Genomic DNA, 23814 nt, shown 5'->3' with positions numbered 1-23814 from the left:
GATTGAGATCCGAAATCTCTAAGGAATAATGTCGCTCGCTTCGCCGGTGAGTGGGGCCCGCAAATATTGCAACCTCTGAACGTTATTCAATGACGCGTTAGAGTGTATAATTGAATCGAACGCATCAAAAACAGGGAACCAATCATCGTATTTCCCGGAAAATGTCGGAAGATTCAGTTTGGGCAACCGCACGTGCGCTACGGATTCTCGAATCCCGGAAGCGTCCGAGGTCGACGGAGACGATGTCGCAGGATGCTGCGATGCTATACGAGGCGGGTTTAAGAGTTCCCGTATTTTGGCCGACAAAATGAAAAAACTCTCCTCAAATGCAGCGCGGTCGTTAGCCTCGCCTTCGTCAATAATTTCTAGTTGCGATTGCGTTACATCATATTCCGACCAATATTGCTCTAGTTTGGATCTGCGCTCTTCAAGCTGGGCCGTTACCGACGGCGAGGCGGAAACGACACTGCTGACGTACGTGCTAATGCGCGTACAAGCTGCCTTGATCGTTGCGCGCCGTTTCCTCAAAATTATCGGATCGTGATCGGAAAGCATTTTCGGCACATTAGATTCAAGGAAGTTAGTTTAAATTCACGACACGCGAAATGCCTCGGGCCGCCCAAGTCGCGTAATTGTCACCCCTACCTCAGTGCGAAACAATCGCGATACTCTGACCTCGAAAAACGCTCGACTTGTATCCTTGGTGGGGCGGCGCTCGTTTCGTGTCCTCCTGGCACGACTGGGCAGGATTGCGGGCGACGTTCGTTTCGTGTCCTCCTGGCACGACTGGGCAGGATGGCGGGCGACGCTCGTTTTGTGGTTAGGATCGCCGTAGTAGAAAAGCCGGTCTGCTTAAATACGCACGACCGGGCCCTCGTCCTCTATTCTCACTGACCTCGGGCGTCTGAGCTGGATCCGGCTCGAAGGACCAATGTTTCGTAATCGTGTGATTTCCACGCAATGATCAACGGCGCTTTTTCTCTCTCTCTCTCTTTCTCGGGATCAGGCGTGGTCGAGAAACAAAAATTCTCTTATTTTTTTTCTGCTTTCTTTATTTTTAAACAGTCAACAAGATCACAGCTCGTTAAGTTTGTGGTACGCGATAATGAGCGCGCCCATACTTGTGTCAGGTAAAGAAAAACTGGCCGCGGTATCACGACGACGTGTCGTTCGTAGAGTCCCTTCCGTTCTATCTACGCAGCGCGCGCTCGGGCCCGCGAGCGAACCCGACCGGCAGCGGTGTCATCCGACCGCTCCCGCAAATAAAAAACGAGACAATGCGCGGTGAATATGAATTGTAATGAAATGTGAGGAGAGTATTATACAGTGTCTACATACACATTTATACATATACACATGGTATAAAAGCTAACTTCAAAATTTTCCTTTATCTCTCAACAATGAGTAATAACTTGTAATAATTAATAATTTATCTCTGTTTTTGTACTGACCACGTTTCTCTACCTTCCGCTGCCAATTTAACAAAGTATGTATGTACATACATAGAGTTCTGTTATTTTTGTTACGTGGGTTTCAAGTCCTTACGTCCTCATAGAGCAAAATAAACGCAAGCAGAACGTCTCTAAAATGACTTTTAATTATTGTTTTTATCGTTTTTATTATCATGTACATAAATATTGAATGCGTTCTTATTGGAAATATTGATTAAAAATGTTAAATAAGTTAAATAAGTTTGAACGCGGTTTTAATCCTTCTGAAATAATGACTCGTGATTGGTCCGCGGTTACGCTCCATGGGGATATAGGGACTTGGAATCACACACTTCTATATATTATTAGACCGCTAACTCCTACGAAATAGATGGCCCTGAAAAGTACACAACACAAGCGCACACAGCATACACACACAAAAACACTTTTTGTCTGTATACATCGGCCATATTACATATCCAGCTTCTATCCTCTTCCTTCCTACTGATTCCTACTTAAGTCACACATGCGCAGATGTTTATTTCTCATACGTAATACATACTTTTTGGGGTCAATTTTTTGGTATAGTATATAAGGGAGTTAGCGATCTAGTAATATGTAGAAGTCTGTGCTTGGAATCACGTAGCGAAAACTGCGGAACTCTCGCGATTGGTTGTGCGCTCGTTTCGCGTTAGGGCCGGAGCACAGACTTTTGCATAAGCGCATAACCATAAGCATAAGGAAATTGATTGGTCCATAAGCATATACATAAGGAAATGGACCAATGCGCTTATGCAAAAGTCTATGTTCCGACCCCTACGCTATTCCGCTGAATTCTCTTATTTTTTTTCTGCTTTCTTTATTTTTAAACAGTCAACAAGATCACAGCTCGTTAAGTTTGTGGTACGCGATAATGAGCGCGCCCATACTTGTGTCAGGTAAAGAAAAACTGGCCGCGGTATCACGACGACGTGTCGTTCGTAGAGTCCCTTCCGTTCTATCTGCGCAGCGCGCGCTTGGGCCCGCGAGCGAACCCGACCGGCAGCGGTGTCATCCGACCGTTCCCGCAAATAAAAAACGAGACAATGCGCGGTGAATATGAATTGTAATGAAATGTGAGGAGAGTATTATACAGTGTCTACATACACATTTATACATATACACATGGTATAAAAGCTAACTTCAAAATTTTCCTTTATCTCTCAACAATGAGTAATAACTTGTAATAATTAATAATTTATCTCTGTTTTTGTACTGACCACGTTTCTCTACCTTCCGCTGCCAATTTAACAAAGTATGTATGTACATACATAGAGTTCTGTTATTTTTGTTACGTGGGTTTCAAGTCCTTACGTCCTCATAGAGCAAAATAAACGCAAGCAGAACGTCTCTAAAATGACTTTTAATTATTGTTTTTATCGTTTTTATTATCATGTACATAAATATTGAATGCGTTCTTATTGGAAATATTGATTAAAAATGTTAAATAAGTTAAATAAGTTTGAACGCGGTTTTAATCCTTCTGAAATAATGACTCGTGATTGGTCCGCGGTTACGCTCCATGGGGATATAGGGACTTGGAATCACACACTTCTATATATTACTAGACCGCTAACTCCTACGAAATAGATGGCCCTGAAAAGTACACAACACAAGCGCACACAGCATACACACACAAAAACACTTTTTGTCTGTATACATCGGCCATATTACATATCCAGCTTCTATCCTCTTCCTTCCTACTGATTCCTACTTAAGTCACACATGCGCAGATGTTTATTTCTCATACGTAATACATACTTTTTGGGGTCAATTTTTTGGTATAGTATATAAGGGAGTTAGCGATCTAGTAATATGTAGAAGTCTGTGCTTGGAATCACGTAGCGAAAACTGCGGAACTCTCGCGATTGGTTGTGCGCTCGTTTCGCGTTAGGGCCGGAGCACAGACTTTTGCATAAGCGCATAACCATAAGCATAAGGAAATTGATTGGTCCATAAGCATATACATAAGGAAATGGACCAATGCGCTTATGCAAAAGTCTATGTTCCGACCCCTACGCTATTCCGCTGCATAGGTTTGCACCCTAATGGCCCTCGCACACTGGACGCGATGAGCGATGAACGATGGGCGATATCCAATGAGAGCTTTATTTTTTCGGAAAACCAGAGCTCTCATTGGATATCGCCCATCGCTCATTGCTCATCGCGTCCAGTGTGCGAGGGCCATAAGGATGCGAATCCATGCAACGGAATAGCGTAACACGGAACGAGAGCGGAACGAATCGCGAGCGTTCTGCAGTTTTCATTATGTTCGCGATTGGTTCCGTTCTCGTTCCGCGTTATGGCCCTCGCACTGGACGCGATGAGCAATGAGCGATGGGCGATATCCAATGAGAGCTCTGCTTTTTCGAAAAACTAAAGCTCTCATTGGATATCGCCCATCGTTCATAGCTCATCGCGTCCAGTGTGCGAGGACCATAACGCTATTCCACTACATTCGCACCCTAAGGGTGCGAATCCATGCAGCGGAATAGCATAACGCGGAACGAGAACAGAAGCAATCACGAGCGTTCCACAGTTTCATTCCGTTTTCAGTAGTTTCTAGCGGAATAGGTTTCACAGATCGCGTAATATACATACACATCTATACATATACACATCGTAGTAAAAGCTATCTTCAAAATTTTTCTTTATCTCTCAAAAATGACTTGTAATAATTAATAATTTATCTCTGTTTCTGTTCTGACCACATTGCTCTACGCTGCCAATTTAACAAAGTATATGTGTACATACATACAGTTCCGTCATTTCCGTTACGTGGATTTCAAGTCCCTACATCCCCATAAAGCAGAATGATCGCAAGCAGAACGAGCAGAACGACTCTAAAATGATTTTTAAATATTGTTTTTATGGGTCGTTTTTTATTATCAAGTACATAAATATTGAAATGAACGCGTTCTTATTGGAAATATTGATTAAAAATGTTAAATAAGTTAAACAAGTTTCAACGCGGTTTTAATCCTTTTGAAATAATGACTCGTGATTGGTTGCGCATTGGTCCGCGGTGCGCTCGTTACGTTCCATGGGGATGTAGGGACTTGGAATCCACGTTGCAAAAACTGCAGAACGCTCGCGATTGGTTCCGCTCTCGTTCCGCGTTATGCTTTTCCGCTGCATGAGTTCGCACCATGGTGGAAAGAAATATGGTGAGGCAATGCGCATCATGAGTTTTAGTTTGGGATCAGCCAATAGGGAACGCCGCGCAGTTGTCGGCCATTACTAGCGGTCTATTTGAACAGTATTATACTTAACTAGGGAATTCAAACAAATAGGAATGGATAGGAAAATCTCTCAAAGTCACAATTACTGAAAAATTATTAATTTTTCATAACGAATTCATAACGAAAGTAATTTCATGTAAATAACAAAACATGTAAATAAAAAAAAATATAAAACAAAAATAAATAACAAACAAATCGGAGGTGAGGACGTTTTTGTAAATAATTACTAAAACATTCATTGCTAGTTAACAGTTTTATCACACATTTTCTTAATTTTTTTTCTCTTTTCTACTTTTTTTACTGTTTTCTTAAACGTATTTTCTTCTCGAATTTCCATATTCCATTTCCTGAGCCTGATGTACGTTCTCGTGCGCACCAAACACAAAAGGGCATCACGAGGAACGGAGTCATTTTTCTCCATTACAAGATCTGCCACTTTTTGAAAAATATGTCTTGTTTTTCGTTTCAGTTGATTCGACCCGTGAAATTCTTCAAATACATCATCTATGATGTTTGCCACCTTGATGAATTCTTCAGAGGGGTACATCAAACCCCCTCTCGATAACATCATTATATATTCCGAGTTATCCAGCGATCCTAAATCTCTTGTTGGATTCCCCAAAAAGGAATACTTGTCCCTGAACCGATAGGCAACATATCCCGCGATGTATTTTAAGCCTTGATTGCAGATCCATTTCCGGTCATCAATTTTGTCGACATTTTCGACCTGTTCGACGAGATTCATTTCTTCTTCTGTTGGCTCATAGTCGTAGAAATGTGAAACTATTGATGGAAAAAAAATTCGTGTCAATATGATTCCATCTCATTTGATTATGTACTTCATGCAATAAATTTGAAATTAATTGTACGTAATTAAAAAGAGTGTGATGATCATGATGACATGTGTTTTTCGTTTTTTTCCTCTATCCACCTTCAAAATCATCGCCTTGTTCAATGAATTCTTTGAAACCTTCAGGAAGCTTCAGTAATTCACAATCGTCAGTTTCCATCGGATTGCTATCATCCACATACTCTATCATCTCACTCATCTCATTTTCCATTATTTCACAGTCCTTTTTTTCTCTACCATCTTTCGGAAATTATAACGAGCCCATGTTTATCAGAAGTTCATCTTCATTTTGTTGTGAGACAGAGTATGAAGGATTTTCCTTCGACGGAAATTTCTGTGCCTCCGTCAAACTTGAGTCGACTGGGTCTGGAACGGTGTTTGCTCGAACTGAAAAGAGAGCTGTGGAGCGTTTCCCAAGAACATACCACCGAAATCTATTTTGTAGATCTATAGCATTGGGGTGATCATTATATCCCCCCATACCACGGAGGTAAGAGAACATATTCTCCAGCCCATCTTGATTTAGTCGGCAAGTCATAAGAAATTGGATTTTTTCTTGGCAATAGGTCGTTTTCAAATATGCAAATAAACTTGGCAACGAGCGACAGCACAGCGCGATGCCCTTCTGAAAAGGAAGCATAGATTTCTTCCCGAAAACAGTCATGTTTGTGATGAACTCTTCCATTTCTTGCAATACTTGGCATTGAGATTCAAGTTGAATGCCGAATCCGTGAAGTTCTGGATTTTTACATACATCGTTCTACTGTTGAAAATGTCGAACCACTTATTGAATATTTCCAGTACACGAACCATTGCACCGCAATTTTTAAAACCAGCAAGACCTTTTTCAGCACAAGATTGAATAGCTTTTGCTGTGCTGTTGGAAAATACTTATGCGGCCAGTTTCACATTTTGACGTTGAGGGCCTTTTACATCTAAATGATGTTGTGTCAACTGATGGGCTATTTTCAAATCTGTACTAGCTGTCGTTCTCAAAAGTAGATGCAAGAGATCCTTGGTTATGTGGATCCCATTATAAACAAATCCATGATCCACAAAGTGATTTCGTGCCAGTTTTATCATATGGGGGGCGTCAGAAAAAACGTAAATATGGTATTGATCGTTACTTGGGTGTTCAAAATAACAATGTTCATCTTTGCCTGTTCCAATATTCAATTTGTTCCATAGCTTTGCGTTCGTTGTTCCCAGATCTGATGCTGCAGCCACTACCGTAAATCCACATTCAAAAAGCTGTTTGATCACTTGCTTCAGAGTTTCTTTGTCCATTGTTTTATCATAATCATAAAACACTGGCTGTTTCCATCGACCGAAAAGTCCTTTAGCCATGATAAATTGACATGTTTTATGAGGCCCAATAACTTCTTCATCCTTCCTGTTAATTGCCACGTCATTGGAGATGTAAATCTTATCAAAAGTTAATACTGTCAATCTCTCTAATTCTGTTAAGCTTCCATCTTTGTTTTTCATAATGGCTAGGACGTCATTTAAAATACCTGGCATAACATCGAACTTTCGGGCCCAATTTCTCAAGGTTGACATAGCTGGTAGAGGGATTTTCATACTGTTCCTAACGAACCTATAAGCTTTGGGGCTAATGCTTCGTAAAGATATGGCCGATGCAATATCTTCAGAACACCATGTTTTTTTTTATTTTTGTTGCAGAGTATTTTTAATTGTCCTGGTGTGAAAACGCTTTGCAATATTCTCTGGTATTTCATCTCTTTACTTTCAGCTTTGGATATTTTTCTTTCTTGCCAAGTTTCTTGTCTTTCTTTCCAAGCAATTAATCTTTTTTCTCAATTATTTTGTCTTTTTCCTCGAGCTTTTTATCTGTCGTAATTACCTTTTGCATCAATCCTTCATTAGCCTCCCTCAATTGTTCATTTGTTTTCCTTAATTTTTCTACTTGCTGCAACAAAAGTATCAAATTTTGCCTCTGCTCGTTAAGGTTTTCTTGTTGAGACTCTTCTGAAGACCTAGAATCTTGAGTTTCTGAATGAGTTACTTCAATATTGGTGTCCCTTTCATCCTGAACTCTTCGATTTTCGTCAAAAATTTCCAGTGCCAAATGTTCAGTTGGAACAGCATCTTCTTTCAAACGCGGTAGACGGCGAAAAGAATCAGGAAATTGCTGTTGTACCCAAGATTGTTCCTTGTAGGCACTTGGCAGAAAATGAAGGGAACATACTCTTCCTGTAAAATAATATATTTTTTTATTTTAAATTTATGTTAACAAAAAAACGGGAGTGTGTCGGGACACTCGGAAATAATTTCAGATATAATCTTTTGCAAAATTTATTTGTACATCAATACCAACGTATAGTAAAAATTTCAACCAGATTCGTGCGGGGGCACCACACACATGCTTGTTCTGCTATGTCCTTTCAAGGAAAAAAAAATCAATAATAAAATTTCGGAGAAATTCTGAGAAAATTTCGGATAATTTCTGAAAAAATTTGAGAAATTCAGTGTCCGAAAACGCGAATAGATACGGAGAAATCCTGAAAAAATTTTGGAGAATTTATGAGATATTTGGAGAAAATCTCAGAAATATTTTCACCAGGGTGCTGCTTATACTATACACCGATGGTCACTACAAGCGACGTTGACTGTCTTTCCCATTCGAGGCTGATATTGATACAGTTCTGGTGCAGAGGGCGCTATCGTCACTTGCCCAAACTCACGCATGACCGTGGACAACTTTGCTTCACCAACATCGAAGGTGCCGACACAGAGTTGCGCTACTGTATTATACTGTGGCTGAGCGTTAAATATTTAACGACAGAAAACTTTCAACGCTATGCGTTCCGAACTCGCATAAGAAGTTTCACTTCAAAAAGCAAACGATAACTTCTGAATATAATTTTTCTCGGACTGTGATCCAACTGACCTGTTTTTGTATTGATATTTGGATTTTTACAGTATTTCAGCTATTCTTTGCAAATATCCGTCTTTGGAAAGCTAAAAAAACTATTCTTTTCATCTGTCGCTTTGTTCCGTCCTTCAGTACCGCTCCGATACCCTATAATTGGACAGCGTGGCATCTTTTTCTGCAATCATGAAATATCAGAAATGAAATGCTAATGTTTGTCGTTAAACTAACAGCACACTCGGACATATAATCCCTCCGAAACAAGAGTATAAAATTTTTGTTGATATCTATAATCAACAAAAATATTTTGCAATCCTACTAATATTCGCATTCTGTCGGTATCCGGCATCCTCTTAAAAAACAAGAAAAATTGAATATTGAATTACCCTTCAATATATCCACATTTATTATTCAATCACAATAACAGTAACACTTTTTTCAAATAACACTTGATGTAAACAACTTTTACCAATGCGTGCTTCACCATATACTACACTGCGTGACCACGTGTTAGCGAAAAAAGATGGCGGAAACTGTGCGGATTCCCCACCATGCCTGGGCTGCGCAGAACAGAAACTCGTCACGAGGATTGCCTCACCTTATTTCTTTCCACCATGGTTCGCACCCTTACAATAACAGCAAAAATACTATCATTTTGAAATTCGATTTCATGTTTTCGAATCATTTGATTATAATTTAATATCCAATTATAATATTTATTTTTTCTGGAAGTCATACCACAACTGTTTACAACACGTTAAAATTGAAAGTGCTAATAAAACACAAAAAACGCGAAATCTGTCTCTGAACTTTTAACTTTGTCGCTTCTATCCTTTTTCATGTACAAAAGTTACCGCTGCAGTAGTTTAGTAACAAAAGTCGTCACGTGATCCTTTTTGTCGCTCAAACGATCGATTTCAGTGACTCGTGAAAATGCATCTTAATTCGAATTCGATCCACGGCAATGCATAGTATGACCCATATATGTAATATAGAGTCCTATATAATCAGAGAAGCGACAATGGCGTCCCGCTTGCTGATTGGCTGACCGCCACGGGCCCGTTCCACTTAACGACCGCAACACTCACGGTATCATTTCATCTTTGTTGTTCACCGAAAGTTAAACAAAGACAGATAATGCTCGCGAGCGTTGCGGTCGTTAAGTGGAACGCACCCTATGTTGGTGGTTAGTTTGCACGTAGTGAATCCTACGTGCAAACTAATCGCAACCGGCGTACCGTAAGTGAGAAAAAAGTATATTTGTAATGTTATTTTCTAAAAAAAAACATTTTAAATATCTCTGAGACATTTTTAAGACATTTTAGATTACACATGGACAGCTGCGGGCCCAACATGGTGATCATGGGAAACATGGAGGGGGTAACGATGTCGCTTCTCTGATTATATAGGACTCTAATGTAAAGGCCCTTGCATAATGCCAGGCAACAGGCAATAGGAACAGGAAATAAACATAGGGAATAGGAACAAGGAATTCCAACATACCAGAAACTTTGTACTAATCTTCTTCTTCTTCTTCTTCGTTTGGCTGTCAGACTTCCATAGGAATCGTCTATACACCATCAGCTGGATTTACTGAAAGTATCGGTAATTAGGTGAGCCAGTTATTCTTGGCGAAGTTGTATAAGAGACGGAAAATCCTAATATTGTTTGTAAAAGCCAGTGTTGGTATGTCCAATGTTATGTCAGGAGTGATCCTATGCAATTGAGTGATGAGCAGATTCGAATCGTCGTGCAAATTTGGGCAATGAAAGAAGACGTGGTTCATGTCCTGGAAAGGATGTCCACAAGAGCACTCCGAGGAGGTAGAGATGTTCTTACTAAAAAGATGGCCCTTTGTTGACGTGTGATAAGATCTCAGTCTTGAGATAAAGGTGATAATTGGTCTCGGAAGATCCTCCTTAATATTAGTATCAGAGTATCACAGGGGTGCGAGAACGTCGCGCACGTGGTTGAAGTATCTCATTCCTTTATGACGACTTTCAGCAAGAATGGTTTGTGATGCTCTACTCTTAGATAAGGCTTTGAATTTGGAATAGAGGTTAGTGTAATGGCATTTACTAAGAAGGAAAGTGTCAGGGAGACGCAAGGATTCCTTGGCCAGAACATCTGCCCTCTCAATACTCGGAATGCCCCTGTGGCTGGGTATCCAGATGATATGTATTTCCAACGCTTGTTTGGCGCATTCAAAGAGAGAATTCTTAATTTTCAGGATTCCGTGATGCAATATGCCCGTCGACACCGGATTCTCTCGAGATTAGACAATACACTTAAGGGGTCAGAAAAAATTACCGATTTTCTTGTTTTCTTGTTCAGAACAATATCAATCGCATATTGCATGGCCAATGCTTCAGCCTACAAAATGGTGCAGTTATTATTTATTCTTTCTTTGTACTCCAAGTCGAGCTCCGGAGAGAACACAGCGTAATCAGCTCTGGTATCCGATTCGGTTCAAGATTCATCAGTGTAGAATGAGGCATCAAATTTAAAGGAGGATGCGAGGCGTTCGAAGGAGGCAGCGGGATCAGAGTCAGCCGCAACCTGGAATCCTAAATCCGTATTAATTATAGGATCGTAATGTCTACACTCGTACGGGAAGTCGAGATAACCCGGCAAGTGAAAGGAATCAATTTGCTCGAAAAGATCAGTATGAGCGAGATAAACGTCCATCAGGTAACAAATGTTACTTCTCTCGATGACCGGTTGGTTATAAAAGTCAGTTATTAACTGTCTTAGCGGATGTGAGTACCGCGCCATGGTTTTAGCCAAAAATCTCAGGGTAAGGCAATGCCAACGTGAATCCAGCGGAAACTCGCTATAAATATCTAACAGGACGTTGATAAGAGTGGTGATCATCAGACCCGAAACAATTCTTAGAGACGCGTATTGTAGGCGACTAACTTTTAAATAGAGATGCTCATTTAGTGGATTGAAAGATTGGCATCCCCAGTCCAATAATGGTCTGATAAAGCCTTTATAAATGTTGAGCAACTTTGTAGGATGAGCACCCCACCTAATGCCAGTTATAGCTTTGAGAATATTTATTCTTGGCATTATGCGATTCTTCAAATGGTTAATATGTGCTCTCTAATTGAGCTCGGAATCTAAGACGACACCCAAGAAGCGCGACGCTGGAGAAAACTATATTCCCATTGCCTACCTTTAAAAGGAAATTCTGTTTGTTCATAAGTATGCGAAGATTTCGTGGCTTGAGCGTTGAGAAAATCATAAAGTTAGACTTAGAAGGGGAAATGTCGAGACCCAGGTTGGTAAAAAATTGATATAAGCTATCTAATGCATTGTTTATCTAATTTTTGATAGGCTCAAGTTGGCCGTCCAAACAGTAAATTGCGATATCGTCAGCATAGTACAATATTTTTACAGAGTCAGGTAGAATAGTATGTGAAAGGCAATATACAAATTAAATAATATGGGGCTGAGAATGGAGCCCTGAGGAAGGCCGATGGTGGTGTCACGGTTTTGCAAATTGATGCCCGCAGCGAAATCTATAAGGTGCCTGCGGGAAGTCAAAGCCTTGATGAATTTCAAAATTTTGGGAGGAAGCCCGAATTGAGAAAGAAGGATTAACAAAATCTCCGGACGAACCCTGTTAAAAGCTCCCTCAATATCGAGAAATGCAGCAACAGTAAACTTACGGGCTTTATTATACATATGGACACACGTAGTCAATGTGGTGATACTATCAGTACAGAATAGTCCTCTCCTAAAGCCAAACTGGGATTTGCAGAAGAGAGAGAGAGCCCTTCTCTGCCCACCATTCGATTCCTTTATGTATCAGCTTTTCGAATATTTTTAGCAAATTATTGGCCAGTAATATAGGCTCCAATCGAGCGGTGTCCAATCGTTCCGTGTCCAAACGGGATACGCCCTATAGGCCTTAGCGAGTTCTTACGGCCAGGTTTAGGTATAAAGACAATGAAGTACTCAGTCCATTGATGTGGGTACTCGCCTTTATTGAAAATTAAGTTAAAAATTGTTAATATAAGAAGATGAAGTGCATCTGGGAATTTTTTAATTATTTTATTAGATATAAGATCAGGGCCAGATGAGGTTTTAGTTTTCAGCGTGGAGATGGCTTCGTAATATTCTTGTTTCGAGAATGGTGTGAAAAGGAACTCTTTGTTGCCATTGGTATCAAAGTTAGACAGATCAGATATGAAACTCTGAATGTTAGGAGTGGAGCTAAGAACAGAAGGGGACAACTTATTAAAAGCGTCAAGAAAAACGCTCTCAGAGATGTGAGAGTGAGGAGAATTGTTGGTATTTCTATTCAAAAAGGCTTTGATATATTTCCATACAGTAGTAATTGGCGTGTTCATGTTCAAAAAAGAACAGAACTCACGAAAAGCGAGTTTCTTTTTCTTATTGAAGAATCTTGATGAGTATTTTCTAAATTCAAGAAGTTCTGTTAAGTTATTCAATGTGGGTGATAGTTTAAATCTTCTAAAGATTTGATTTTTTTTAAAAATTATCTCCTTGCACTCATCGTCCCACGATGTGGTGGGAGGCTTTTTCCTGATGTTATTGGAAGGTAGCTTTTTTGCACCAGATATTAAAAATGCCTGGTGAATAACGTTAATTAGGTTATCATAGGCATTGTCTAAGTTGCTGCCAAAGTTATGTCCTTGATTTGCGAATTTAGAGCATTTTAGTTGAAAAATAGACCAGTCGACTTTAGAAATGGTGAAGGAAGGACGTCCATAAAACCCATACCAGACTACGCATTGAAAATTGAAGATTAAAGATTAAAGGTTGGAATTTGACTAATCAGAACAAAAAGGACTAAAATTTCTTTATTCTGATTGGTCAAATTTCAATCTTGAATCTTGAATCTCAATTTTTAATGCGTAGTCTGATACGAGCATAAGAGGGCTTTGTGTGATTATTGATGATTGAAATTATGATGGGGAAGTGGTCGCTGCCGTAATTGTTCTCGAGAGCGTTCCAAAAGCATTTTGGGGCGATAGATAGAGAGGCTAAAGTTATATCGAGAGCAGAGGTGGATGAGAGATCCGCGGAAGCCCACGTGCAGCTTCCATCATTGAGACATAAAAGGTCGAGTAATGAGACAGCATTTTCAAGTTTGCGTCCTTCCGCATCCGGAACTCCAACAGCCCTGGGGATCATAGGGCACTCTTCCCGTTCACGTCACCACATACGATGGGGTTAAAGTTGGAACAATAATGAAGTATAGATTGCCAAGCGCAAGATTCGGTATGTAAGCAGTTACTACCGCGTGGGGGGTTATAAAGCGAGCAAACATATATGAATTTATCTAGACTGAGCTATACTTTACCCAAAATATATTCAATATTATTACGGTTACAGATGAGGTTTATATTATCGTCAGTAATTTGTGAAAATCTAAGCTTCTTATCAATGAGTATAGCTACTCCACCACCATGACAATTTCGATCACGTGAGTAAATGTCATAGTTATTGACACTGGGACGAAGTGTTCATCCAATCTGGTTTCACAAAGTGTGGCAATATTGATATTATGTTGATCTAATAGAAAAGCAAGTTCTGGGATTCTCCTTTGCATAGAGCGGCAATTCCATTGGAGAATATTAATGCTCATAGTATAGATTGAACTATGAAAAAAGTAATATTATGACAATATATCAGGAGCAAAGGGAGTTGTTAGGAAGAAGAACTCCCATTTGTGACAGAGTGTCTGTTTGTATAGTCTTAACCGCAGAAAATTTATTTTGGCAATCGAGAATCCAATTTTCTAATATATCAGAATTGGGAGTGAGTATGTTGCGTTCACTGACCGGTGAGATAGAGGTTAGAATGGAGGAACGTTTATAGATAACTGTTTTATTGCTTGGGCAAATATTAATGTTTGTGTCCGGAGTGGGGTTGAGAGAAATGGGAGAGGGGGATGTGGTAGAGGGGTTTGTTAATGAGGAGTCAGGTACTTTGTGTTGCGATCCAACATCATGCCTTTTATGGTTAGCAGATGTTATAGCAGAGAAGTTATTTGTAGTATACTGGGGCTTGACAATATTAGGAAAGCGTTTCTTATTAACATCAGAAGAGGGAGGAGAGAAATTAAAATGGCTAGAGTGGTTATTTCTGGACACCGCTTCCGCGTAGGACTTTGGAAGGGCATAGGGAAGAAATTCCCCAAGAGTGGGAAGAGGATGCGAGAGAGAACAATTCTCTCCCGCCGGTTGTCGATCGAGGGTCTGCGCTCTGGAGCATTGTGATAGCTTCAGACTGAGAGATGCTATGAAATGCCATAAGTTTCTTGATTTTCCTTTGCTTTTGGAAGATAAGGCAGGAGTTGGAGGATGCCTCATGTTCAGCGACGTTATCAGGCAATTTATGTCTTTTGCAGTTAATGCATGACGGTTTTTCAGCCAAACACGGCTCGTTAACATTACTGTTACAATCATGAGATGATACAAGCTTACCACAGCGTTGGCAAACTGCGTTCTTGTCCGCAGTTCGGCAAATCTTTGCAACATGCCCAAATCGTTGACACTTCTGGCACCTTCTAACCTTATCAACGAAAGGTGTCAAGTAAAGCCTTTTACCCATGTATATGACGCTAGGTGGGACTGTTAATGTTCTGAAACGTATAACATATGAATCAGATTCAATATATTTAGTAGTGAAAGTATTATCGCTATTTTGTGTACGGATAGGTCTTTTAAGTCTAGCAGCCTCGAATGGAGGTTGCCATAAAATGTTCCATTCCGGTGGTGAACGGACATTTTTTATTATTTCTTCGGGAGAGTCGTCATCATCGACACCCCTAACTATAAACTGTTTAAAAATTTTATAATTAGGCACATATGCTATCCATGCTTCTCTGGGAAAGATGGTATCAGCTTTTTCGTTAAAAACGTCGCAGAATTTATTTGCAGTATTACCATCGGTGAACGTTACTGAGAATTTATTTTTAAATCGAATGCGGATAAAAAATTGTCAATGTACTTGGTTATACGTTTACCAAAAGCGATTATACCGTATGTTGGACCGGTGTTGGACCGTTGGTTAGCGTTGGATGTGATATTATCAAGGTTATTTATACCTGTTTTTATGTTGTTATTTGTTTCTATAACTTCGAAATCCCGCGCCTGTGAGGAGGGAGGAGACCTAAGGATAGTTTTTTCAATATGAATGATGAACGGAGGTTTAACGTTGAGGCCATACTTATTTTGTAAACGAGGGTCTCGAATGTTAACAGAGTCTAAAAAAGATCTTTTTGGAGGGAGAGGGCTTCTTAATACAAAAGACTGACTCCTCTTGCGATTACGATATATAATATCGCAAACTTTCTCAGCAACATCTTCGTTGCTCGTCCCTATGGACTGACAAGAATTTTGAGTAGCGCTTTCAGGGTTTTTCTCAATTTCTACCTCCATTATTTATATGTGTTAGCTCTTGTATGTTATTCGTATATGCGTGTAGTACGCAGTTTTCGTCCAACGGACAATATGGCCGTGGCCACACTTACGTGGCGACGCAAGATGCTTCCAGGGCCAGGAAGATCAAATGCACTATGTTATGCATGTCTCGCAGACAGAGACGGATCACAGTCAGCAAGATGTTTCACACCCGGACCAGTAATATGGCCCGCAGATCTCTTAAATGGCAAAATAACGATTAGCACTAAGCCACGATGTTCACTCGCCGAGAGAACAAACCACCTTGTACCAATGCAGAATGGACCGTGACACAAGAAATAGACACAGAATTTCCATCACGTTGGAAATTCTGTGCCTATTGCCTGTTGCCAACCAATCACAGCGTTCGAATTTTTGAGGTTGTATTTACGAACTTTTAGTGCGTGTATACACATGCCATATACGTTTTACAAGCTCTATTTTATTACAAGCAGCAAATATGTTCGATCATTGTGATTATTCGAATCGTTTCGAGAATACAGAAGAGGAAGAGTGTGATGATGGTCTGGACGTATTTAATCATCAAAACTCATTTAATAAATATGTAAAATTTGGTGATGAATTATTAATAGATATGGTTCGTTCTCATCCATATCTTTATGATAAAAGTGTAGAGAATTATAAGGATACGACAATGAAGGAGAATGCATGGACAGAAATTGCCACTGCTCTAAACATTACACATAAGTAAACTTGAACCGTTAATTTGAGACAGTCTCAGAGACAATCCTTCTTTTCAATCTCCATTCTCCAGTCTTTAATTATCGCATTCTACTAAGTTTTATATGTATTACATGATTATAGTTGTTTATGTATGATATAGTTGCAGAGTGCAAGAATCGATGGATACGTCTTCACCAACGCTTTAGTAAGGAAAGGCAACTGCGAGAGTTAGAGACAAGGAGTGGAGCCGGAAAGCCTACCAGACAAAAATGGATGTTATATGAGAGCCCTATTTTCTTGGAAAGGCATATAACTCAAAGAAGGTTTGTTTCATTTATTTCCTCAAATGATCATAGTTCTGTTGATAAATTCGAACAATTCAACATACTCAACAACGATTTATCATTTCAGAAACTTTTCTAATATCAATTTTACAAAGCTATCCAAGCCAAGCAATGTCAGTGGAACATCGTTGAAAACCCAACATTCAACAATTCTTCAGGATGACTATGAAATGTCCACCAATGACAATTCCAATGTGCGACTTCTTTTTTCTTACCAATATTATCTTATTTGAGAAATATGTTATAAAAACTCATTTTACTCACGTTACAGCACAAGACATCAACTTCAACATCCGGCCAGCAGTCACTGCATACATCGACGTCGAAAGAAATATGCAACACATTGCCAAACATGTCGATTCATAAAAATCAGCTTACTGTTTATTTGGAACAAGATCATGATGTGAGTATAATCATGAATCAACAGGAGAAATGTACAAAATAATATTTATATACATTTAATCGATGTTTTTAATATTCCAGTCACAGTCACCCTCGCCGTTGCTACGCCGTACGCCACTTGAAACAACTAAAGAAACTTCATTGGTAAGTAATTTTAAATCGTATTATCAATTGATTCTAACAAAATGTAAAACTTACGAATTTCAAAATTCCTTTGTAGCCATCGACATCTTTCTTGTCCCAAACATCTGCTTTGGAGACAGAGGGATCAGTTAAAGTCAGTCCACCAACTTCTTGCTTTTCGGGGAACCAGCAAAGGACTTTTAAAAAGCGGAGAATTGACCCAGTGGAAACAGCATTCCATCAGATGAACAACACATTAAATATAATGGTAGCTGAAGTGTGTTCCCGGAGGAAACCGGTAAACGAGAACGATCCAGATGTTCTCATTGGAAAACTCGTCACAGCGGAGCTTCAAATGACAGCAGAACCACACAAAAGCGAGTTAAAACGAAAATTTATGGAGTTGCTATATTTTTCTAAATCCAAATGAATGTAATTTTAAGTTATAATTTCTATCCACGCATTCTCCTTAATTTTCATATAGTTTTTATTTATTTTACTTATGACGTTAATTTTGTTATTTCCTATTATATATTATTACATATATATTTTATTTATTATTATATTTAATTTCAATTTTAATTTTGTTCTATTTAGTATCAGAATGGATAATTTATTTTAATTACACTGTTTTGTTATTTAATTACATAATTTATAGTATTAGAATAGATAATTAATTTTAATTACATCGTAGTTTATTATACATAAAAGTTTATTTGGTTTCTAATAAAAGAACAATTTTATATTTTGCATATGAAAATAATAAATGTATTTACAATATTTTTCATATTGTTGTGTCTTACTGCAGAATATAATACAATTAGTCATCACATATAAAAATGTACGGAGAACAATACAATTGTAAATTTTAAGGTACATTGTAATGTTGTCCTCAACGTATATATTCATATTGCCAAGGAACTTTCCCAGCTACTGTCATGAAGTATGACGAGAGAGTATCACGCATTGCATATGCTTCTCTAGTAGCTCGGTGTGCTCCTGCATTTCCTATAGGTCTTATATGGTTATCTTATGACTGTTGTCTCCACTCTCTTTTTATTAAATCTCCTTCTATTTCTCTGTCTGCAAATTGGGGAGGACAATATCTTTGCTGCAGCGGGGCTTTCTCATAATTTTTAGTTTTTAAATAATTATGCAAGCACATTGTTGCCAGCATCAATCGGTTAGCAACATCTGGATTAGCATATATTGTTCTTTGAAATATCCTCCATATGGCTGCAAAGATTCCAAATGTATTTTCAATTGTCCTTCTGGCCCGGGATAGTCGATAATTAAAAATCCTCTTTTGCTAATTTAAAGATCTCCCTGGATAAGATCGCATCATGTGTGTAGACATTTGAAATGCTTCATCTCCAACAAAATAATAGGATACTTCCTTGTCACTTCCTGGTAGACGAGCAGTGCCTCCAGGTATATTGAGCATACCTCCGTATAGAGATTGTCCGAAGTTTGATCTGGAGAGGATTCCACCATCACCTTCACTGCCATACGCACCAACATCGAACAGCGTAAACTTATATTGAGCATCACAAGCAGCCACCAGCACAAGACTGAAAGTCTTCTTATAATTAAAATACATTGAGCCAGAGTTTGGAGGTGCCTGGATCATTATGTGCTTGCCATCGATTGCTCCAACACAATTTGGCAAATTCCATAATTCTAAAAAAATTACTGCTGATTCTTGTCCATTCTTCTTCTGTGAGATGTTTCATATAAATTGGCATGGGTGACACCCGTTTGGACACGGAACGATTGGACACCGCTCGATTGGACACGTAATATTGGGCACGGAACGATTGGACACTGCACGATTGGACACAGAATTATTGGACACCGCACGATTGGACACTGCACGATTGGACACTGCACGATTGAACATTCACGATTGGACACAGTGGGTTCCGTCCCCCCTTCGGGGGGGCTCCACTATCAAAAAACTAGACACATAGGTTTGCGTTGAAACTCGCTTCGCGTGGAAAGTTGTAAACCTATGTGGAACCTTACTTCGCATTAAAAAGAATATGCGTGGAGGTAGTATGTTCCGCCCCCCCCCCTACGGGGGGGCTCCACTTCCGTAAGATATAACCTAACCCATACCTATTTCTGATTTAAAATTAAGATTTATGTTTCTGCTTGTGCCCTCTTTATGCATAATTACCGGTGTCCAATCGTGCGGTGTCCAATAATTCTGTGTCCAATCGTGCAGTGTCCAATCGTTCCGTGTCCAAACGGGATACGCCCAATTGGCATCAGAACATCTGCTATAACAGAGCATGTTTCCTTAAGAATCATATGAGCGGTGGACTCTCCTACTCTGTATGCTAAAGCCACAGATAACATCTGATCTCCTGTTGCTAAATATCTGCAACAAAGTTAATTGATGAAAACTCCGTTCATGAAATATATATATATTATTTTAAAACATATATATCTTTACCTCAGAGTTATTGCGAGATGTTGTTCTGGACATATTGGGGTTCTGATACTTCTTTTCTGCAAGAACGAACCTGCTAATCGCAGTAATTCGTAAAATGTGGGCTCATCCATACTTGTATATCGAAAAAACATATTTTCATCTTCTTTCAACTCTGCAAACAAAGTTGCGAAGTCACCATACTGTGCACGTCGAGTATTGATGGGACGGACCCACCATCGCCTGTTCCTCCAGCGCTTGGATTTTTCCGCCTTCCATGCAGTATACAATGCTAAACTAGCTACTTGCATTGCACAGAGAAATAACATTATGCTTTCGTTATCCATAGCAAATAACCTAAAAAAATGTTAATGAAAATATTATATACTAATAAAACCATATACAATACAGAATTATATTTATATATACATACTTGTAGTGTTATACTACTGTATTGTTCGCTTGGAGGTAGGAACATGCAGGGGATCGCTGAGGTTTCGGCTAATAAATCTGATGGCTCTTTTACCACAACATAATATCTATATTTTCGTTCTTTGGTTTACATGCGCGCGAAGTAATCGATTGGAACGTAGCGTCGAAGAAAAAAATAAATAATTGTCTAAAAAAATACATTGTACATAATTACGGCTGAGGGCGTTCCCGCCAAGTTATACGAGGCTCGGTGGTGGTTATTCGGAGGGAGCCGATGTAAGGTAGCGCAGGTAATGGTACGCGTCTAAGTGCCGGTGGAGTCCCGGGTGGCGTGTAGCTGCGTTCCTCGCGGGCTGTCTCCGTCTGCGTGGCCGAGTCCCGTGTGTTGGCTTCCCAATCGCTGTCTGATTGAGTGGAGTTGTCGACCTGTGTCAGTGGCTGATAATGCGTGCCCCTGTGCACTCGTGTGGCCGGCTGTGATTGCGTCCCGCAATCACGGTGATGTACACTGGATTTCACTTGCTGGCGCCGACTCCCGCTCGTGGCCGCCTCACGGCGAGCCTTCGGGGCTCGCGCGGTGCTCGCGCGCGGGTTTCACGTGCTCCGCGCGTGAGAATTCGTTCGCGCGTCTACCGGGTAGTTCGCGCGTAATTGTGGTGGTTTCTCGAACCGCCACATATATATACAGGGTGTCCGGTAAAGATTGTGCCAACTCTCGTGAGCGGGTAGAGCACAGTAATCTGAACAGAAAAGTCCTGTAACATTTTTTTATATAACGCGTAATAAAGGAATTATTATTGAGTAAAGTCTGGCCAATCGGCGCTCTAACCTGTATGCGTCTACAACGTAGATAAGTATCACATTACATCTTAAGTGCGATTACGATTTTCATAATGTCTCAAGACGAGTTAATACGAAAGCGGACGACAATAAAGGCGAAACTTACTTCATTTCAGTCATTTTTAAAGAAACTTGAGAACGAACCGACAAAATGTAAGGAGTTATCGATAAGATTAGAACGCGCAGAAAATCTATTGACTGAATATGAGGATATTCAATCCCAAATCGAAATGATGACGAAAGAGATAGATGTCGATGAGCGTACAAAATTCGAAGATTCGTATTACACAATTATTGCTCTAGAAAGACAAGCTAATTCCGTAGGTCAACAAGCAACACATTCAACGGCACCGCTGGCAGCAGCACCGCTGGCAGCAGATATTACGGCACAGACGAATTCGTTATTGAAATTACCTAATATAGATCTTCCAACGTTTAACGGTGAATACGATCAATGGGTTACATTTCGTGATACATTTGAAGCTATTATTGACACTAACACGAATTTAACAAAAATTCAAAAGTTTTACTATTTACAGTCGGCAGTGAAGGGTCGTGCAGCACAATGTTTTAAATCGTTAAGCCTTTCCAATGAAAACTACGACGCAGCATGGAAATTGTTAAAAGCACGATTTGAAAATACGCGATTAATAGTGCATCATCACATACAAGCGTTACTTGAATTACCAATAATCTCGAAAGAGTCAGCCGGCAGTCTTCGAAAATTAATCGACGATGTACAACACTTGTGTGCATTAACAAAACTTGAACAACCCGTGCAAGCATGGGATACGTTATTAATCCATTTAATCACGCCGAAGCTTGATGCTAAAACAAAACGAGAATGGGAGTTTAAACGCAAATTTACGAAGCTACCAACTATGACTGAGTTCATGGAATTTTTAAATAAACGTTGTTCAATCCTAGAGACTTTAATATCACCAAATAAACCATGGGACAATTTACTGCCTGACATAAAATCTCATAAAAAATCTATAGCTTTAACCGCACAATCAACAAGAAACAAACAATGTCCATTATGTAAAAATCAACATTGGTTATACGCTTGTCCGTCATTTCGTAAATTATCAAGTCATGATAGATTACGTGAATCAAAACGATTAAAGGTCTGTTTAAACTGTTTACGTTCTCACGCAGATCGCGAGTGCACGTTTGGGAGTTGCCAGCGGTGCAAACGCCGTCACAATACCATGTTGCATATTGATTCTAACGATAATTCACATGTTATAGCAGCTAATGTTAACGAATGTGAGTCATTTAATAAGAAAAAGAATGATTCTTCACAATGTAGTACAACTGTCACAACATCACATTGTACGACAAGGGGCGTAAAACAAGCGTTATTGTCAACGGCGATTCTTCTTGTATCCGACAAGAACGGCAATTATCAGGAATGTAGTACATGTATATTACTCTCACACGCATGAAAGAGACAAAGGTAGTACGATTATGTCTGTCCTTGTCATGTAAGATTGCAGCTCCGTCTATCGCGACATCATGCAACTAATCTACTGCTCTGTTTTACTCTTGAGCCTCGATCTCGCACACACACATATGCACGAAAGTGTAGGATCGTAAAATCTTTTTTCTAAAGCTTCTAAACTCACTTCTCTAAGTTCACTTATACTCTTTGATGAAATGCCGAGTGCGGGGTTTACTGATTAGGCATGTACAGATTACAAATTTGTTATATTAAGCAAATGTGACGGCAGAAGCCGATAACAAAACTGTCATTTTCTCATTTTTTTTTAACTTTTCATATGAAATGTTAAACTCCGCACTCCGTTATTATGTGTACTTTAATTGTGGAAAAGGATTTGTTGATATCTATAATCAACAAAAAGATTTTGCATTCCTACTAATATTCGCATTCTGTCGGTAATCCGGCATCCTCTTAATATCAACTAAGGCTAGGTTCCAAAACGGTGTAAAATTCTCTCTCTGAGAAAAATTTTACTCGATGGCCGGCCTGGAATCAATCAGAAAAGCCCAAAAAAGTTTCGGAACGGCCATCGAGTAAAATTTTCCTTGGAAAGTACATTTTGGAACGTAGCCTAATAATATGAATTAAGTATTAAAAAATATATTGTTATAGATACAATTATAGGTTATATTATTATTATTGCTGTATTATTACTACATTATTATCATTATTATTACGTTATTTTATATTATACATTATGTATTATTATAAATATAATTTATGCCTTTGACGGACAGTTATGGCTAGTCGGTTAGCTATATATATCTTTCTCTTTCACACTTCCGGTTTTACCTCAGGCGACGGAGCTAATCAGAGATCGTTAACGGTGTGTCCGATCTCTGTTTAATGGCCCTCGCACACTAGATGCGATGAGCGATGAGCGATGGGCGATATCCAATGAGAGCTTTGCTTTTCTGAACATCACATCCGTCGCGAGGCTCGGCGCGACGTCGCTCAAAAGGTTGGTCAAGTTTCTACTTTCGTCGCTCGCGCTGCGCGAAAGCTGGCGACAACCATAGACTACACAGAGAAAAATGTACGATACTTAGGGCCGGTATTCATAGTCAGTTCTTCTATTTAAGACCGTCTTAAGCACAATCTTAAGATGTCCTAAACCAATCACAGAGCCGTATTAGCATCTTAAGACATTACTTAAGA

General features: G+C 39.4%; 2 protein-coding genes and 1 pseudogene across 2 annotated transcripts; 2 read left to right on the top strand and 1 right to left on the bottom strand.

Annotated features, from left to right (window-relative positions):
* Positions 1–16811: 16811 nt before the first annotated feature.
* On the top strand, positions 16812–18283 carry LOC115240848. The gene is made up of 5 exons (XM_029816240.1): positions 16812–16900; positions 16989–17115; positions 17193–17300; positions 17544–17865; positions 18255–18283. The coding sequence occupies exons 1-5, from the start codon at positions 16851–16853 to the stop codon at positions 18281–18283; spliced, it is 636 nt and encodes a 211-aa protein (XP_029672100.1). The 5' UTR covers positions 16812–16850.
* A 472-nt stretch (positions 18284–18755) lies between these two features.
* Positions 18756–20014, bottom strand: LOC115240846 (annotated as a pseudogene).
* Positions 20015–21205: 1191 nt separating this feature from the next.
* Positions 21206–22600, top strand: LOC115240845. The gene has a single exon (XM_029816239.1). The coding sequence runs from the start codon at positions 21206–21208 to the stop codon at positions 22598–22600; it is 1395 nt and encodes a 464-aa protein (XP_029672099.1).
* The last annotated feature ends 1214 nt before the right edge of the window (positions 22601–23814 follow it).

The sequence above is a fragment of the Formica exsecta genome, unplaced genomic scaffold (genome assembly GCF_003651465.1).
Source record: "Formica exsecta isolate Colony F162 unplaced genomic scaffold, ASM365146v1 scaffold452, whole genome shotgun sequence".
Lineage (NCBI taxonomy): Eukaryota > Metazoa > Arthropoda > Insecta > Hymenoptera > Formicidae > Formica > Formica exsecta.
This window is presented reverse-complemented; position numbering and strand designations above follow the sequence as displayed.

What these genes read in the sequence shown, in the direction of transcription:
- LOC115240848 (XM_029816240.1), top strand. Translation starts at nt 16,851, where the DNA reads ATGTTATATGAGAGCCCTATTTTCTTGGAAAGGCATATAACTCAAAGA. An exon ending in AGGCATATAACTCAAAGAAG is followed by an intron (nt 16,901 to 16,988) that starts GTTTGTTTCATT and finishes TTATCATTTCAG; the next exon opens with AAACTTTTCTAATATCAATT. An exon ending in TTCATAAAAATCAGCTTACT is followed by an intron (nt 17,301 to 17,543) that starts GTTTATTTGGAA and finishes ATTCCTTTGTAG; the next exon opens with CCATCGACATCTTTCTTGTC.
- LOC115240845 (XM_029816239.1), top strand. Translation starts at nt 21,206, where the DNA reads ATGTCTCAAGACGAGTTAATACGAAAGCGGACGACAATAAAGGCGAAA.